This window comes from Sparus aurata, chromosome 20 (assembly GCF_900880675.1).
Source record: "Sparus aurata chromosome 20, fSpaAur1.1, whole genome shotgun sequence".
Lineage (NCBI taxonomy): Eukaryota > Metazoa > Chordata > Actinopteri > Spariformes > Sparidae > Sparus > Sparus aurata.
The window spans coordinates 14,376,778-14,396,018 of NC_044206.1; the positions used below are offsets into that span (position 1 = coordinate 14,376,778).

Below are 19,241 nucleotides of genomic sequence, written 5' to 3' on the forward strand. Positions count from 1 at the left end.
GAATGAGGTCATAACACAAACTCAATAATTTTGTTTGTTCAGTCATGAAATCCAATCGTTTGTCTTACGATGACAAATTTGAACCTTTAAGATATAATGCCAGATGTTATTTTTCTCCTTCTTGCACAACTCTGTTTTCTTCCTCCACCATTATCTGTCCAAACATGTGGTTTTTAAAAGTCTCTTAAACTGGTTTGTTGAGGCCAGATTAGAAACCACGTGCCTCCAAAAACAACAAACACTGTAGCGCTGTCAGTGCTGTAATCCTTGTTTGCTGATTTGCTACAGTAAGTCTGAAAGGCCGTATTGAAGGTAGAGCCGATGAAGCTAAAGACAGCTCATTCCTGCGGGGGAATTCCTTCTCTTTTGACTGATGTGGTGGGACACTTCAGGGTTCAGTCTGTGTGTACGTTCATCCCATCAGACTTAATTGTGGATTAGAAGAAACTCATTACCGGAGGACTTCAGCGTCAAATAAAACACTGCCCTCTGTGCTAATAAGGTGCTGACGCCCAATTTAAGATTAATAGTGTGATTAATGAGGGCTCAGTGTGTTTCTTGGTGTTCAGGGAGTGGCCTCAGGTATTAGTGTGTTACCTGTGTGTGCCTGAGTCTGGGCCTGCTGCTCTTGCAGACTTTGGCTGTCCACAGAAATGCCGCTGTCGCTGTGCAGCTTGTCTCCGCCAGGTGACGGCGTCTGGTTCTGGTTGGCTGTGCAGTTGTTGGCTCCTTGCTTGTTCTGCTTACAGCTGTTCCAACTGAATGAAAATAAGTTGTAAGATGAGAAAACACTGTACATTACTCACCGTCCATTTGTTTTTGGAAATCATAAGCAGCAGTGATGATTAAGAAGGAATTGTGTAAGTGTAGTGAACAGACTCTCCTCCCTGGACAAACAACAGCATCAGTAATTTCAACCTACAGCTAATCGACACGTTTATGTACCTGAATCCAGCCAAACGTTAGCCATGGTGTTGGTACATCATAAACAGATTTATGTTTTTGTAACCTTTTTCCAACACTAACCATTTATGTGTCTTTCCTAAAGCAACCTTTTTTCACATTGAATTTGGTGAAATTTGGTTAACTTTGTGAATTTAAGAGTAGTTTAAGAAGCCATGGTTGGCGGGTGTATGTCCTTGAATATTTCCTCTACATTTAGTGTCAAGCCCCACGAATACTTGATTTTTGGGGCTGATGCCAACATTGGGAAGTGAAATATTCTAATATCTGCACCTCTCAAAATGGTTATCACACCTGTGACAAAGATATGTAATGGAGATTGGTATCCAGAATGACAACACCACTGGGAATTTAATAAGTTTAGAGGACAAATTATCCCAAGAATGGTTAATGTTTACATATAGATATATGCTGATACTGATATATCTGTGATAGACCAATATTGGCCAATAATACAGGCCAACTGATTTATTGGTCAGGCTCTAGTTTAGTGTGCCGCACAAACAAAGCACTCAAGTGCTGAAAGAGAACTGCAGGCGGGCGAGAACTGGGGGGCGAGCATCACGTTGGGGGTCCTAGCGATGCATTTAATCTTATGAATCACCAAGAGAACATGATATGGAACGGGTAGAAAAGAGTAAAATGTCAATCGTAAATCATAAAATGTAGTACCTCGCCACTTCAAGCACTGTCTCCAGGATTGTCTGACATTATAATAAATATTTAGTAGGTGTGCCACATCATAAAATATTGAGGTGCGGTACCTTGAGTAATCTGCAATGTGTTGCTCTGATGCTGACTCTAAAAGACCATTAACCAAGTGTTGCCATCGATAAAAACATGGTCATACATTATATGCAATAACTTCTGTAATGCCTTTAGAGCTTCAAGATATTAACATCGAAATGAGAGCAGTAGGTGAAACATCCTCTATTATTCAATAAGGCAGCTGCAGCTAATTGTTTTAAATGCTGCTTTCAGCTTTCGCCCACCTCGGCTCTGATCTGTCCTGATGTGTATGTGTGTGTGAATGTACAGACACTTGCCTTGCCGTACAACACAGTCGAATTAACCTATTGTACATTCAACATTTAACAGTGGGCTCTCCGTACAGGCATTGAAAGAGAAGCATGGGTTTCACATATGTGAGAGGAGAGTAAACAGACCATATTGTGGCCCACAGGACTCAGAAAAAGCAGCAGATGATTTCATTAATTATGAAACTGCGGAATTTCAAAATTGGATTTGGTTTTGTCGCCCATAAGCATTTGTAATGAGTTTCAGATCCCTTTTCTTTTTCCTCTGGCTGTTGAATTTCCCATTTTTTTGTTATTAATAGAAATAGAGAGGGATGAGGTGGAAAAGATGCAAACTGCCTACAGCAAACCACCTGGTTTGTGCCGTAGACCAGGACCTGGGGGTCAGGTCTTCCCAAGGGGTTCAAAGATAAATATGAAAGAAAGGAAATCTTTTTTACTTTATGACTTTTTTGTCTAATTTCTGCTTTTTCTTTTGAATGGTACGGTACCTTTACCTCTTCAGTTGTCTAAAATCCATGGAAAGAAACAATCTGAGATGTGAGAAACTCTCTTTACCTCGTGACCCCTGCATTCCCTCTACAAAAGCACAATCCTCTGTATCAGAAGAACGTGTTTTGTAAAGCTTTCCCCAACTACAAATAATTTCCTAAGTCTTTCAACTAGCAGCATGTATTTAAAAAAAACCCTGTCATGCCTGTGTTTCTGGTTTGTGTCCTCACCTCTTGAAGATGATAAAGGCCACGACACCGACCACGACTGCTGCTAGGATGGAGCAGTAGATAGGTATGAGTTTGTCGTTCAGGTCGTCGGGGAGCCGCTGCTGGGAATTACCGTTGGTGGTAGTGGTGGCGGTAGTGGTAGTGGTGGTGGTGGTGGTGGTGGTGCCATCCTCTGGTAGGATGATATCTGATAGTGTGGTTTCCTCGTAGGGGTCCTCGAAGGGCGTATAATCCACTGTGGGGTTGGTGGTGACTGTGAAGGGGGAGTAGGCATTTTTTGAGCTTTCTGAATATGTGGAAAACAAAGCAACAGTGCAACAACAGGCATTTATTCTACATTTAAAGATATCAAAGAGTTAGTTGAAATTGATTTTTTGGCCACTTGGAGGCAGTGGAAACACGCCATCAACATGTCACGGACATATTTTCACCTTTTAAAGTCAATATGGTAAGGTTATTAGCAAATAGTATTCACATATCCTGCATTTATTGACTTATCTGACTCACCCGAGCAGGACGGTGGGCATACCTTTTAATATGGCTACAAATATGGCACAGTACACCTATCTTCAAGCTCCTATTGGTTTTTTTTTTGGCTCCCCCCCAGCCCATAAAACCATAAATGTCTCCCATTGCTTTGCGAGCACACCCACACACACATTACATCCCACAATGCTTGGTCATTTCTCCTCCTCCCCAGGGAGCCATTAACAAGGAAAAGAGCATGTTTGTCCATCCAGTCCTGCCCACTTTCCTCCGACCATTAACGCTAAGCAGACATATTCGCTCCTCACCGCGGATGTGGAAACCTATCCTCGCCTGTCACTTACTTACAGTTATTCACATCATCAACAGGAAATCATCCCGTTGGCTTCCAAGGGCTCTAAATACCTCAGGAGGGGCTGCTGAGTGCGAGGCAGCCATTTTTCACTAATGAGGCGAAAACATTTTTAGTGAGAGCTTATTTAGATGGATTCATGAGCGGCTGTGGGGCTTTTAGCCAGAGGAATTTTGAGGATGTGATAAGTACTTTATAGCAACGTCAATACACTGAACATCTAATTGATTAACTTATTATGCTTGATGTCCATCATTCTTAATCCTTGGCCTGTAAAGCCATTGTTTTTACATTACTGTGCCAGTTATATTTGACACGAGACACACGCAAAGTAAATAGGTTTGGTGTGCTGTATTTTTAAGGGTAAAGTACTTACATTCGTCTTGCTGATAATTTGTTAGCATCTGTTTTTAACCATCAGGATAGGAATCTTTCTATCTGAACAAAAGACATTTGCTGAGTGTTGTGTGGGTAAGGCCAGGATGCTCAGCTGATCAGAACCAGCCCTGTTTGGAGGAGACAGTTGGGTGCAGAGCTGGACCTTCTGGAGGAGTAAGTCACATCAGATTCTGCTCAGATTTGATGCCATTTATCGACAGATGGAAAGCTAAAAGATCACTTTTAAACTTTTGGGATGCAAAAGTGGATTTATCTTCACTCCTGTTCATCAACCTGACTGTAGCAGCAATCCGCAGAGGTTACCTCCATTGTCGGGGCTCATGTTCTGTAAATTGAATGCCAACTGGATGGAAATTGATCTTTACTTCATGAACATGATGTTACGGAGATGAGAGAGGAACCAGAGCTGAATTTAGTCTTCTTCTGAAGTCCCTCTATTTTAAATGCATCATTCAGAGGAATTATTTTATACATTTGCTGCTAAATCAAAATCAGTGTGCTGCTGACTAAAATCCAAATCTGAGGAGAGGATGTCAGATGTTTTCTGACCATGACTGTTTAAATATGTGTGATATGCAAAATTAATTTCAGTGTAAACTGACAATAAAGTTGTATATTATTGTTTCATGATGTCACTCATTCGGGCTGAAGATTACAAGAAGACGTTAGCTTACCAGAACTCTCTAGCTTGCTCATCTTCTCTGCTTGAGGCTAGCAGCATGAGGCGACATTAGCTGCAACTAGCTTAGCACACCTGAATCTCTGACTGAACAGGTTTTATCACGGGAGAGGAATGCATGGAATACAAGGGACAGTGTCTCCGCCTATACTGCATCAATTGTTATCCGTTTTCTTCAAGTATCAACTAACTGTGGATAAAATGCCTTAGAAAAACAAAATAGACACAAACAGGCTTCTGATGATGCACTGCAGCATATCAAATTGCTTCCCGTCCTCTTCAGACTCATACATACACACCGGCATCACCACCATGGCTTGTCTGTCTTTCTCTACCCAACTGTTTTTGCCCCCCCCCCCCCCCCCCCCAACACACCCACACTCGAAACCAGACACCATTCATTGACAGAAATCTTCTTTGTCCAGAACAAATGCCCCCTCCCCATCTATCCTTCAATCCTCTCTCTATCCATTTCACCGCTGGCTACACTTTAGCTCGCTCCTATCAGACATTTCCTCTGTCAGCCAGTCGTATGGTCATTTGGATGCCACCATTCTCTGTTTTTCATCAGAGCCCTGAGCCCCTCCACTGATGGTAAACACAGCGTCATTGTTGTCCGACCTTCCTGGTTATATCTTTTATTCATTTTGTACATTAACCATTTATCTCATCCATCCCTCCATCGTTCTCTTTACTCTCTACATCTCTGCATCATTACTGTGCGCTCACTCCCTTCATGATTAACAGTTGAGACAGGGCCCTAAGTGCCTTTACTGAAGCACTAGCTCAACCTCTCCCTTTGAATGATCTGGCATCAGAGTGGGGAACGACCTTCTGCTGAGCTCAGCTTGTTTCCACTCTGCTCGGATCTCAGTGGTTAAAGGATCGCTGCTCTCGGTCAGAGAATAATCACGTTGAGACATTTTACTGATCGTTACATTGTCCCCTGAAGTCATGTGCTACTTCTATAATCTTGTATTCAAAAGGAGAAAAATAAATTACATTCTACATCAAGGTATCTGAAATCAAATAAATGTATTACGTTTCTAAAAATAGTGCAATATGAAGCTCAACACGTAAATCCACTCATGCAGGAGATTACAAAACTATTGAAAGAACATAATTTAAGTAAATAGAAACGTCATGTTACATTAACTAAAATTAACTATATCCATAAAGTCAAAAAACATATTCAGTGCCTTGAATGTGAGTGAACATACTGTGTGTCTCTGTCCTGTGAAAACCATGTAAATCTGTATTCTAAAGTTAAACTAATTAAAGGATCCATTGTGGATTGGATATTTGGGGCTGTAACTGTAACAAAAAAGTAATGTTTGATAAAGTGTTTTTTTGTTTTAAAGCTTCTTTCCCCGGACTGTTAAGACTCCTTAACTCATCCTCAGCACTCTAGCGTATCACCAGAATAACTGTTAACTGCTGCTGACTGTCGCTAGTTAGCTTGGTTAGCTGTGCAGATAGTGGTCCTAAATGGGATCTCAGAGCATTGGGCAGGGTTTGATGCTAGCACAGGAGCTTTGGACAGAAACGGGCCGGTGCTAGCTGGTTAGCATGCTGACGTCAGTAGATATCTCAGTAAATAGACGATATAATGTCAAAACTGTAATTTCTTCAGTGTCTGTTGATTATTTTGCTATATTTTTTTTTACAGACTAATCTGAAAAAATAGAGGTCACAAAACTTTGAAATGAAACGTTGAAATTCTGGGTTATTCCTCTGCTGTTAATTTCTGTTATCATAATAGCTTTCATGCATATGCTATATCTCATGTGCCTTATTAAACATAAACATTATATGCTGAAGTCCTGAACTGGTTTTCTATAAAAGCCCTTGATCCCATCCCCTCAAACAGGAACACTTAAACCCCCACAGTGTCTTCACATGTGGTATTCCCATTAAAGCACAAAAATGTTGCCGCTCACAATGTGGCAACAGCTGGTTATCAAGGCCATAAAGACGGTGAGCTGGGGAGCTGTCAAAATTATAGGTCCAGTCAACTGCAACTCCTGTCAACAGCATTCATTATATTTATCGTTCAGCATTATTTGGTTGTTTGTGGAATTACTGGAATTTCCTCCCGCCTTTGTCTGTAAATGATTAACTTGTGACAGGAAATCCGGGCAGATGTGTACTCGCAGCATTAGATGAGTAATTATACAGAGAGCGCTCTTGTTGAGCGTATATGAAAAGAGTGTGTGGAGTGTGTGCGTGTGTGTGTCGTTTGTGTTCAAAGTGAGTGTATGTGTGGGGCAGCAGCCACGCCTCAGTTGAACACGTCATTCCAACCTCTTGCAAACAGGTGTTGCTTAAGTCTCAAAACCTCATACTTCAGAAGCTGACTCTGGAGTTCCTCAGAAAGGGAAGGAGGAGTTTCCAACACAAGCCAAGCTTTTTTTTTTTGTTCTATGCGATTACACCTGAGCACAGCCTCGACTGTTGCCAAGACCTGCCCTGCAAAACCTGATTTTTATTCAGCCGCGACGGACACTTTTACGGTATTCTTTTTGTTACAACAGGCACAAGTGAAGGGATATGATGACATCAATGAATGCTGCTGCCCCAGTTTTTGTTGATCCACTTTCAACACATGTGATTTCTTCTGATTCGCCACCTCTGCCCTCTTTCTCACACTTTCTCTTTTTCTCCTTGAGGCCTCTGGCTCGGGTCCTACCTTACATGACCCGTCTCATTTTTCTACCCACGTGCTCCACGACTGAACACACCCCTGAACGCATACGCATATTTGTCAGTTTCTTCAGGGCGCATGTGTGTGTCCCACCTCTGTGTGTGTGTGTGTGTGTGTGTGTGTGTGTGTGCCTGTTCTGCGGCAGAATGTGATCAGCACTCGTAGAGGTCAACCAGAGAAACCCGAGAGTGCAGAGGAGTAACTCCATCACTTGTATCGACCGGGCCACATTCTCAGCATCTGTTCCCTCTCACCATTCTCTCTCTACATCTCTGTCTTTTCTGCAGCTCCTGTGTACTGTTCAGCTGTGGATGTGTGTGTCATTGTGGTCTGTTCTGGTTAAAAAATGTGGTGCTACTTTGTAAAGATGCCTTTATGAGAGTTGTAACTAAAGCCTTTATGAATGATAAATACATTTCTGACATCATATTTTATAGATAACAAGATCATGTTTTGGGGTTCAGTTTAATACAAGTTTCTGGTTAAAATATGGTGTTTATGCTTTCTCAATGATGGAATGTAACTATATAAATTTACTCAAGTACTGTGCTAAAGTGCAATTTTGAGTTACTTGTAAATAAGGGTAAATATTGAAGTCTGCGAACTCGTTCAAACCAGAGTAGCCTATTGTTACAGAGAGGCAAAGTCACACCCCTTTCGGTGGACCACCTTTATTTTGTGTCTCATGTAATGTTCACCAACAACCATAACGAAACCTTGTAGAGCCGGTCCTGTATATTCGCTAACTCGAAGAGCTGACTAACTCTCCTTTCATGAACTGCAGTTGTCAGTGTTGCCAGATTTGTTGTGATTTTCACCTCTGTCAGTACTTTTTGACGGCCCTGTCGGTGTTGGCGACATATATTGAGCAAGACAACGTAGTTCACTGAGTGGTTTTACATTAAACTCAATGGTATTTTACTATCTTTACGACTTTCTTGACGAGCAAAATTATCTCTTAATTTGCCAAACATCACACAGCATGTGTGATTTATGCCAAAATTCAAACAGGCTCAAAAATATAAATTTGTCTCTTACCATTGATTACTGTATAAATTCCTTACAAAAAAAAAGACCCCATGAAGTACATTGAGGAAGGGCGTGACTTTGCCTCTATATAGGATGTACCAACACACTGTATGCCAGCATCTTTACACATTTTTGGAATAACAATACAGTCCTAATTCGGTGCCTGTAAAGAATCTTGAAACACATAAATTGTAGAAAATCTACAAAACCAGCTTTCAGTATCGGAGAAAAAATGCAACAAATGAGCCAACAACACACAAGATTCCCTCCTTATGCCACAGTGTAGTAGATCTGGCAGACAAACAGAAAAATAACACTGAAACACTAAGCAAAAGACTTTGCTTGGCAGAGGCACAATCCTCCAATACATACTGTGGACCCTCACAAGGACAAACCCCGACCTCCTGAGCGACATTTCTGGCGCTGAATGAACAGCACGAGCGAAAGCGCAAGTGTTGTGATCACCCTTGGACCAGAGCGGCCCGCTGATGCCAAATCACCTCCAATAACTTTCCCTGGAATGACGAGGGGTACATTCCTGAGGGGTGGAGATTGAGTCATGGCCACAAGGGGTCATCTCTTGTTTGGAGCGGAGAAAGAGACACAGTCGACTTTAGAACTTCCTTCATCGGTACAATGCCCATGCTGTGTGGAGGAGGGAGCGAGGGGGGTTTGTGAGAAGGTCAACTGTGGCCATAGAGCCTGAGTCAGTAGAGATATAAGTCAAGAGATGTGTGGAGAGCGAGCTATAGTCGCACAATGAGTGACTGTGCGATACAAAGACAGTGAATTGTTCGGGGGCTCTTCACAGCTATTGATGTGGAAATGCTTTAGATGCAGGAAATCAGAAATGTGGATGGCATTTTGCCCTTTATCATTTTCCCCATTTGTCTCCTTCTCTACATCTGCCTGTCAGATGCTTAATGGAATTGATCATTCATTAAATTAATTTCATTAATTTCACGGACATACTTGCCAACCCTCAAGAAAGGGACATACAATCGCCGCCATCGAGAGACTGACAAACATAGAGTTCAAGTTCAAACATAAAGTTTTACATTAGGTAGCTATCTACAGGACGGCAACACAATGCTAAAGTCAAAAGCCTTCTTCTGCCTGAAATCAAGGATTCATTGCCTCAAACATTGCTCCGAATTTCATTTGGTAAATATGACAGTCTATGATGAAATGATGAGCAGACAGCACAGATTGCACATGCATCACTCATAAAAAGAAAGCCTCTCCTTCTCATTCATTCCCATCTTCCCTTCCCCTCCTCGTCTCCATCCAACAACCCACGTTTTCCCGTCCCTCTGTCTTGATTTAGCTGAACTGCTCCCGCCCTGAGTGCTGCGCCTGCATGGGGCTAGTTAGCAGATCACGCTCTCTGACTTCAGGAGGGCAGCCTGTCGATCGTTAAGGTCAACCAAGCTCAGGAAGGAAACAGCTCCCTCCTCCTCCTCACCTATCAATTCAATAACCAAATGCACTTGGCCCCCCTCCCCCCCTTTTTTTCCTCTTAACCGCGCCCACTCGACCTTCATCCTCCCATATGCTGTCTCAGATGCAAAATATTCGATAAGTCATCTTATTGATTTCAATCTGTGCTCTTTAGCAGGAGTATCACACTGCCCGTCTGCATGCATACAGCTCTGCCTGAGCTTTTTTGTTTTTTTTCCGTGACTCATATTTTACTAATCCTGTAAACTTCCCTTCAGTGCATGTGTGTGCATGAATAGTATAATTGCTTGCGTGCTGCAAACCTCAACCTGTTGGCCGAGTTGCCACAGCAGCAGAAGAAACCCAAGCTTTGGGTGAAAGGTCAGCCAGCATGTGCGCGGCCGATCTCAAAGAGGAACAGGGTTTAAGATTGAAAGCCTCCGCTGTTCCACTTGTTCTCCACTGGTGTCGAGGGCTCGTAGCCAAAAGTTCAAGCTGATAAGAACAGGCAGCGACTACTCTCTGGAGCACCACGCAGTCAGCTGTAACTCTGAAAGGAGCTTGTTAAAGGTCGGCCACTCCTATTGATAACGCATTTTCAAATAAACTGGACCTGACAAACAGTAACCAGTCCCATCATTAGCTACATTACTAATAACAGTACTAAAAATAAAGTGATTATGTATGAGTTAAGCGTAGAGTTTGGGACTGTGGCACTTTTTCACAGCTCTCTTACTATGATTAGCAACTTGGGAGTGCCTAAACAAAGCCATAAAAGTCTATTAATGCTGTGAGGGATGTTGTATGTCATATATTATGATGGGAAAAGTGCAATTTTTCTAAAAAAGACCTTTTAAAACACCAAATCCTATCCATATGCTTTAAAAACCTATGTAAAGTTCGTTGTTCTATGGGTATTCAAGGGCCATCACGGTCTGCAGCATTGACTTGTCAAAGGAAACCCATGTAGTCTGTCCTCCTGCCCAAAGTGCAATGGTTGTAGCCTAGCTTCTTTTGTTGTTCATGTTCAGTGGATCGCATATTTCGATGAAAAAGTTTGCTTCAACGTCCTCTGTTATGATTTAACAACCTACCTACCAGTACATAAAATGTAGGGTTGTGCCTGTTTTTTGCTTTAATAACGCTAAGAATAATATTATAATAAATGGCCGTAACTTTGCTTGTGACTTCCAAGTAAATGTTTTTGGATTAGAAAGGCTTCTGTCCGAGTTAACAGAGTGAAAAGTTTGGACACCTGTGGACTGTCCACACCAAGGGCTGACTAAATCTGGACAAAAACTCCTGCACACTGTTCACCTCACTTGCAATCAATAATTAATTTGAATAACAATGTTTCGCAACAAAGACCTTCAACAGGAGAGAACCTGGTGTGCAGGAGTTTTTTTGTCCCGAGTTCACAGTAAAAGAAAAACAACAGACAAACACATTTTTGTTTAGTGTTTTAAGAATTCTGAAATTTTGATCTTTTCTAGGACAAAGCAACTATAAAATTGAGAATTTAAAGGAGCCATACTGATACTTAAGCTTGTCTTGATTCAAATGATGCGTGGTGCTTGATGCTGACTGCAAATGACTCGCACACATGGCTTCATAATCTCCAGCAGACAATACTGGTTCACACAGTCTTGGTTGGTCTTTGCTGATGTGATAACGCGGTAGATGTCACGTCGACAGGGCGGTTAATAAGAGCGCTAATCAACTTCACTTGTCTTGTGTTGTTGTGACCCCTGAAAGGATTGCGGGGGATTATGCCATGTTGTTCGCTGCACGTCCCCGGAGGAAACTAATACTGCCTGATCTTCCCACAGAGGCTCCCTCGACGCACAAGCCCTCCCATGACCTCCAACCTCCGACCTCGCTCGGCGGCCTGCAGGAGAGTGGAAGTCATATCGCACTTCTTTAGATAAGCATCTTGCCTCCAGACCCTCAACTCTGTGGGTCCAAGCCTCACAAAGTCTCGTTCGGTATGAGCATTGTTTTACCATCAGTGAAAAGATGAAGGAAGGGAGGGGTTTTTTTTGTTTTTTTTTGTAGACTCAAAACAAAGCACTAATCCCTTGGAAGTGTGGGAGGAAATTGGATTTTCATCTCACACAACAGCTGAGCACGTATCCCACATAAAGGGGTGCTGAATCATCACGGGGGTAAATCCAGCAAAGGCCTTATCTCAAATATGATCCTTATTGTAACAGCAGTAAATCCAGCTTTCTCCCCAAAGATAACCTACAGTGCAGTCAAGGTGATGTTCTGGTCCTTCCACCCCGAGTCAAACTATGTCTCCGGTGTCTCGAGTTACGACTTGTCTTTTCACGGGCAGTGGCCTTCTGCGTGTTCCTCTCTCTCCCTCCTCCCTCTCGACTGTGTTCGGCCTTCAGGCCTGTGTCGCCTGACTCCACAGTACTAATGGATGTGGACGTCTGGCAGCTCCACCGATCTTTAAGTGCTGATAACGCTTGTGCTTCGGTAAAAATATTACATTAGAAAATAAAGAGCACATGATTGGGTTAGAGTGTGGAGTAACAAATGATTATGAGCGCCATACGCAGCGCGCTGTACGTCATGCCCGACATCGCAGCAAATTCACATTCATCAGGAAATATGGTGCGGTCGCTATCTGAAGGATCTTTGAGTGTGGGAGTTCTGGCTCCTTATCTCTTGATCTCAGATGAATCATCTCTCTGATCACACTCCTCTAGAAAACAAAAGATGAATCAAGCCCCATTATCATCCTCGATTGAAGATGTTGTTACAGCGGTGGGGCACTTGGTGGACAAACATCCGTGTGTTGTGTCCACTTCTGCTTATCAAATTAGTAAATTCTGCTTTTCTGTCTGAGATGTTTCCCCTGGTTTTTGTTAAGCTTGACGGACACACAATTCATTAATTTTGTTCGTGTTGCACTGACTCACACTACATGCTCTATATCCACGGACAGTACACACCAGGACTCATGACATCTTCATCTAGGGTTGGCAAATATATTGAAAGTATATTGTGATCGTGACTTGAAACCGTAACTAGTCTTAAGTTTTGGCTATAGCTATGTTGCGATAACGCATAAGAGTTTCATTTCTGGTTATAAAGGCTGCATTACAGTAAAACTATGTAATTTTCTGAACTCCAGAACCAGACAATTACTTGTTCTAATATTGGCCTTTACCCTCATCTTCATCAGCCCAATTGCTTAGGACAATATCGCTTTCAGTTTTAAAAATATCACGGCTCAGTCTCAATGCTACCCCTATGATGTCAAAACAAGTTATAAGGGATCTTTTGACGGCGGCACTGTGAGAAACCAGACTGCGGAACAGCTTAAACTTGATTATTCAAGCCGTTCATTTTACACAACTCTTCTTAAAAGGAAGCAGCTGGATTCTACAGTCTGGTGGTCATGTTTGGGATTTAAATCAGGTTAAATCAGTTTGGTGTCTGTCCTGCTCAAGCTTGCCCATAGCTCATGCCTCCGTCAGTCATGATTAATTTTCTAGCTCCTGATTTCTACTTGGATCTGCATCAAATTGTACTCACTCATAGATACCACCTAAACATGGCTGATTAATTTCATCCAGATTGATGCATTATTTGCTGGCCGTTTCTGGAAATGCTGAACGACTCTCTGACTCGCAATGTTAGCAAAAGTCACGGAAAAAAATCCTGATCCACATGAAAATCAATGGGGTCTATTCAGCCGGACCAGTTCTTCATCCAAGTTTGGTGGAAATCCAAATCCAAACCTTCTGTGTACTCCTGCCAATAAACCAGCTAACTTAAAAGTGGACAAGAGCAAAAACACAACTTCCTTGGCCTGTAAATAACACACATCCTACATAATGCTTAAGTTTACTCAAGGCAAAACATAAAAATACTCAAACATGACAGAAGCAGAAGATATAGTACAATAAAAATACAAATCTAGTCTGTTTTACTCATTACTTTCTCCTTCAAGTAGCCCCATGGGCTAAACTGAAAGACCTCACAGGCCAAATGGGATCATGGGAGAAGCACAAAAGACTCCCTTTAGCCTGAGACTCACTCTGTCCTCATCACTGTGATAACAAGATCCTTCAAACCGCTGCCCCAACAGACTGCATGGCTGGTCAACAGACTCCTTTTATTGTCATTTCACAAAAGCGTTGATTTAATCTGTGAGGCATCAGGTCATTGGAATGAGCTGTGACTGCAGTCATAAGGAATTCCTGATTTGAAGTGTGATACCCACAGGGTGCGATGATATAAAAGAAATTCAGAACCCCGCTCAGAGATATGACCTCCTGCTAAACCCTCAACAGAGAGAGAGTGTGCTCTTTGTATCTGCCGAAGGGATGAGACCGGGAAGACAATGAGACAAGCTTTCGGCGTGGCATTTAGGTCGATTGCGCCAACAATGTCTACAATGTCGCACTGAGATGAGTTGATTATGTGGCTGACAATATGGATGTCGAATACGTTGTTCTGTCCGTACAGCGCCGGACAGCAGAGTATGCGCCCGCGTGGATTCTATTCAGGCCGTCCTGACCTCTGGCCACTCATCCCATCATTCAACTCGACTGGCTCTGCACAGAAGTTCATGATAAACTTGGCCAGTGTTTGGATAGGATCATCCGAAAAGCCATATTTCTGAGAAGCTGAGAAAAAAATCTCTGAGTGAGTGAAGCAATTATCTTGTTAAAAGAGGAGCTCAGTCCTTTAGCCTTCTGAGAGGGAAGACGATCTCATGAATGCCTTTTTTATCTCTGTGTAAGAAGGTTAGTGTTTTTAAGTGTTTGGAACTTCGCATCCAAAGGCCACAACTGCAAAAAGGACATCTTTGTTTTTTATCTGCTGATAAAACAGAAATATCCAACAGTAATATCATTCTTCACAAACAATGTCCTAGTTGCTCTAGAAACCCTACAAACAACCATGTGAGACAATTTGGTCAGTTTCATTACATAAGTGCCCGGCAACGTTAACCAGATAGTCCACAGTGAAACATCAAGATGGACAATGACATTGTTGTTGTCCATGAGCTTGATAAATGTTCAATCAGATCTAACCTCACGGTGGTCCAACATTGGCCCACGGGCCCCACCGCGGGCAGCCCTGCTCCAGATTCAATTTGAAAGATCTACAACCAATCATAGCGCCCAAAAAAAAATAAATCTGACGTAGAGCTGAGTTACTTAACTTGACAGCAGGTACGATCACAGCTCAAAGCACAGACACAGATGAAATGCAAGCTTGTTTGAAACATAGTTTTCTACTAATGTTGATACAAAGAGCAGCATGAATGTTATTTGCAAGCTTGCTTCTGTCTAGACAGGACAGTGAGCGGCAGTGTTTTTCAATCTGTGCCCAGCGTGTTTCCGATGATTCCTCGCTCCAACACACCTGATAGCGACCCGCTCATTAAAATCGGGTGTGTCGGAGCAGGGAAACATCTGAAACATGCAGGGCAGGGCTCCACGGGACATTACAAGTACACTGTGACACGATGCACACTTCACAATGAACTAATCGTCTTACCTTGACAAACTGTATCTGTGAGGGAGGTGCAGGGTTGTAACATCTCCCCTTCGTCGCAGGTGGTGCAGGGGATGCAGGGCTCCCGAGAACTCTCCTGGTCCGAGTAGGTGTCCCCGTTGCACTCCTCGCACACCGTGTCGTGGTCGAACTCACAGCTGAACAGCATGCCCTGGCCTTCAGGACACTTGGTGCAGGGTTCACACCGCTGCGAGAGCTCGTTCATGTAGTAGCCGTAGTTGCACACGCAGTAGGCGTCGTTGGAGTCCGTGCAGGGCGCCTTCATGCGGAGCAGACCCGTGCACACCGTGCAGGGCTGACACCTCTCCGTGTGACTGAAGTTTTCGGAGAAGGTTTCACCTGGAAGAGGGAGAGGTGAAAAAAAAACGTAACTTTTATTCTTTTGTTTCTTTCCTGCAATTCTTTCAAAAGCGTTTACAGTTTATGCACAGCGCTAGCTGGTTCCACTCCGACGTCTCCTCTTGAAACAACAAGGAAAGAAATGTTTTCCTTTTTTTAATTTGACCTTTAAAAATGACAAATTCTCATTTTAGCTATGATGTAAAATGTGATAACGGCATCTTTAGAAGTACTCTCATGACTTTTTTTTAAAATTGGGAAATAATAAATCTCAGCGGAATTGATTGCATTATTGTTTGCATGTGGCTTTTTAAATTGAATCACACATTTTCATATTGTACACACTCGGGCTTTGATGCCTTTCATCCCTCCAACTGCAAATCCGAAGATAATTTGTCTTGCTTTAATCACTTCCTCTTGATTTTTATTAGTCTCTTTCTCCCTCCCCTAATTCATCTCCGCCTCTCTTAACTCTCCGCTTCAAGCAGAACGTTACAATTACATTATTTTTGACATTTTTTAAAAAGCCATATCTCTAGCTTTACAAAAATGTCTAATCAACTGTTAACATCTTATTTTTTAAGATTTCTTTCTGGCATAGACACCTTTATTAAGCAGTAGACAGATATGAATCAAATATGAGAGAGAGGGGGATGTGACATGCAGCAAAGGACCTCCGGCCGGAATCGAACCGGGGTCAGCTGCGTTTATGGCATGTGCTCTAACCACTCCACCATCTGCGCGCCCTGTGAATATTTTATATTTTAAAAAGACATGCATAGTATGTCATATCATACACGTGCTTATTTAGTTTAAAGTCACACTAATATGCTTAATATTCATTTTTCAGCCATTACCTGGTGTGTATGTGACCACACAGAGGTCATCTCAGATAAGAAAAGATTGTAAATTAATAGCGCAAGTAGCAACAATATCTTTTTAAAGGAGTTAACTGTGAATTAACTCACATCACACAAGTTTCAGATGTGTTTTGTATGACTGAAAGATTCCCCGGGACAGATATCTGGCAAAGGACACAATCAATATTGCATGTTTTATGGAATTGTATTTCAGCTGGATGGAGAACTGGGAAACACACTAAATTATGCAACAGACCTATTTGTAAGAGCAGTTTGTGTGTGTGTGTGTGTGTGTGTGTGTGTGTGTGTGTGTGTGTGTACGAGAGCGAGAGAGAGTTAGAGAGGAGATAGGGAGGTGGGTGACTATCATACAGTACATCCAAACTGTTGATGAGAATATTTTGTAAGACACTTTTTATTTATTTTGAGTTGATGACATGTAGAGTTAAGAAGATTAGTCGATTTGTAAGAAGCGCATAAATGGCAGATAATCTGTCGTTTCAACTTCTCACTCATGAGGATTTGCTGATTTCTTCGTCCACTGTGATAATAAACTCAATATCTTTATTTGTGAACTGTTGGTTCAGAACAGTCTGATCTCGAGAAAAAGTGAATTTCTGTTTTATTTTCTATTTCGTCAGCAGATTCATCAGCAACGGAACCAACTGAACTATCCGAAGCGGTGGCAAACTCAAGATGTCTGAAAAAATCAGATTTTCTGAAAAAAAATACGCACACAGAAAGTCGTGATACATTTATAACGAAGAGAGGGTACTCCACCACAGTTTGTACATTAGAAGGGCACCCACGGGGGCACTTTATCATGTTTTACTATCACAGGGAGCATCCAAGAGGGCCCTCCCCACCCCGAGCCCACCAGTGCTCTGAAGACTTGCTTTACGTCGAAATATCAAAAGCCCTTACTATAACTGTGCGCTTCAAACCTCTGTAGATCCCGCCTCAGTCTAGTGCTGCATTTATTATTTCTACTAGTATTGTCATTACCCCTCTATGTACCGATTATTTTGTCAGCTAATAGTTTTGTCTGTAAAAAGTAATGAACCATGTCCATCAAAATCTTCCAAAGCCCCAAAGACATGTTTTCAATTTCGTTTTATTTGGCCCCAAAAATTTAAACATGTTCGACATATTATCACAGGAGACAAAAAAAAAAAAAACCCCTACACATTTCAAACGCTGGCACCAGAGAGTGTTTGCAAAGTTGCTGCAGATTAATATCTATTTCAGCTCTCACTAAACTAAACTACACCGTGTGTGGTAGAAGACCTCTTTTACAGCTCGGTGTCTCACAGCATATCAAGTTTTGGGCCCGCGTCACCGGCCCACCAACCGCGGCGAACGCTCCAATGATGCTGAGATTAAAACAGAGATGGGGAGAGATAGACTCTGAGATGCTGAGGAAAATGGAGGGACGACAGGCAGGCAGAGGCTCTGACATTTGAGAGGAATTCTGTCCTAAATTGGCGGTGTCAAATTCACATTTTTTGTTTAATTGTTTCTTTAGGAAGTGGACGATCCATCGCCCGTCCCTGCTATGTGGGTCTGTTAGTGTCCAGTCGTACGCTGTTACTACACCCCCTCCCTCTTCCAACAGACACACACTGTCAGACTACCCTCACCCCCTCCTCCCCCACGAGTGCTCTCAGAGCCATTATCATAATGCCATGCATCAATAATGCAAGTCAATACATTAATAACGCTAGCCTGCAGCATGGATGGGGGGGGAGGTGGTGGTGGTGGTGGCGGCAGAGGGAGGAGGGGGTGTACAGACGGTCTTTTCCTGGCTCAGCATATCATATCATAACAGAGCTTTCACCTCCAGCCTAACATTCAATCCTTCGCTTTGTTTTCGAACACCCATAAAAGGACTCCTGACTTTATCCGCTCACAGTGATTTGTGTGTGTTGGGTGCATGTGTGGGATCTTTTGTGTCTGCTTCTGTGTGTGTGTGTGTGTGGTTGAAAAATGTGTTTTCCCTGGACATGTTTGTACGTGTGCGTGCGTGTGTGTGTGTGTGCGTGTGTGTCTATGAACCATTGGCTGCTGGCTGAGAAGTTGTCTCCACTCCAGCTGTACAGCTGTACTCGCTCTGTTTCATCTCCGCTCATCTGTTCATTCATCCAAACTCCTCCATGCGTTTCAGCCGGCCGCCCTCTTCAGCACATCAGCGAGGCCCCTGTGAACTATCTGGACTAAATGAAGCCCGAATGCTTGTTGGAAACCACAGTCTGTTTCTCAGAAATGGATGCTTGTGCACATTATATGCAATTAACTGTGGGCGACATGCCCGAAACAACACATGCAAAGATATGGTAGGTGGGAGTCGATGTCGAAAGAAAAATTAGGAGGAAAGATTGTCAGAGATGAAACTAATGGTTTCCGTCGCACAAGTTTCTGTGAACTTTACCGGAAAAAAATGATGTAGGCCAAAATTTCAAAGAAATATAGGTCATGAAATAGATGCTAAAAATGATCCAAAATTAACCATGTATGTTTGGAAAATGTGACACTATTATGGGTAAAGACGAACTGTTCACTACCCCAGCAGGACAAAGTTGCTAGCGTTAGCCTTCTCGCGGATGTAGCACCAGTTACGTAGAAGTAACTCTGGGTTATTTCTCTTGGTAGTAAGCTAGCTACCCAAACATGCGAACATTTAACTATTT

The 19,241-nt window shown here is 42.5% G+C and overlaps 1 protein-coding gene across 1 annotated transcript in view; it reads right to left on the reverse strand.

Moving 5' to 3' along the window:
- ngfrb (nerve growth factor receptor b) overlaps positions 1–19,241 on the reverse strand; it is a 31,599-nt gene that overhangs the window by 4,559 nt on the left and 7,799 nt on the right. Inside the window, exons 3-5 of the mRNA XM_030401319.1 lie at positions 15,338–15,694; positions 2,723–2,975; positions 598–758 (exon numbers count right to left, since the gene is read on the reverse strand). Of these exons, the coding sequence (XP_030257179.1) occupies positions 598–758; positions 2,723–2,975; positions 15,338–15,694 (771 nt within the window). The remainder of the gene's footprint in view (positions 1–597; positions 759–2,722; positions 2,976–15,337; positions 15,695–19,241) is intronic.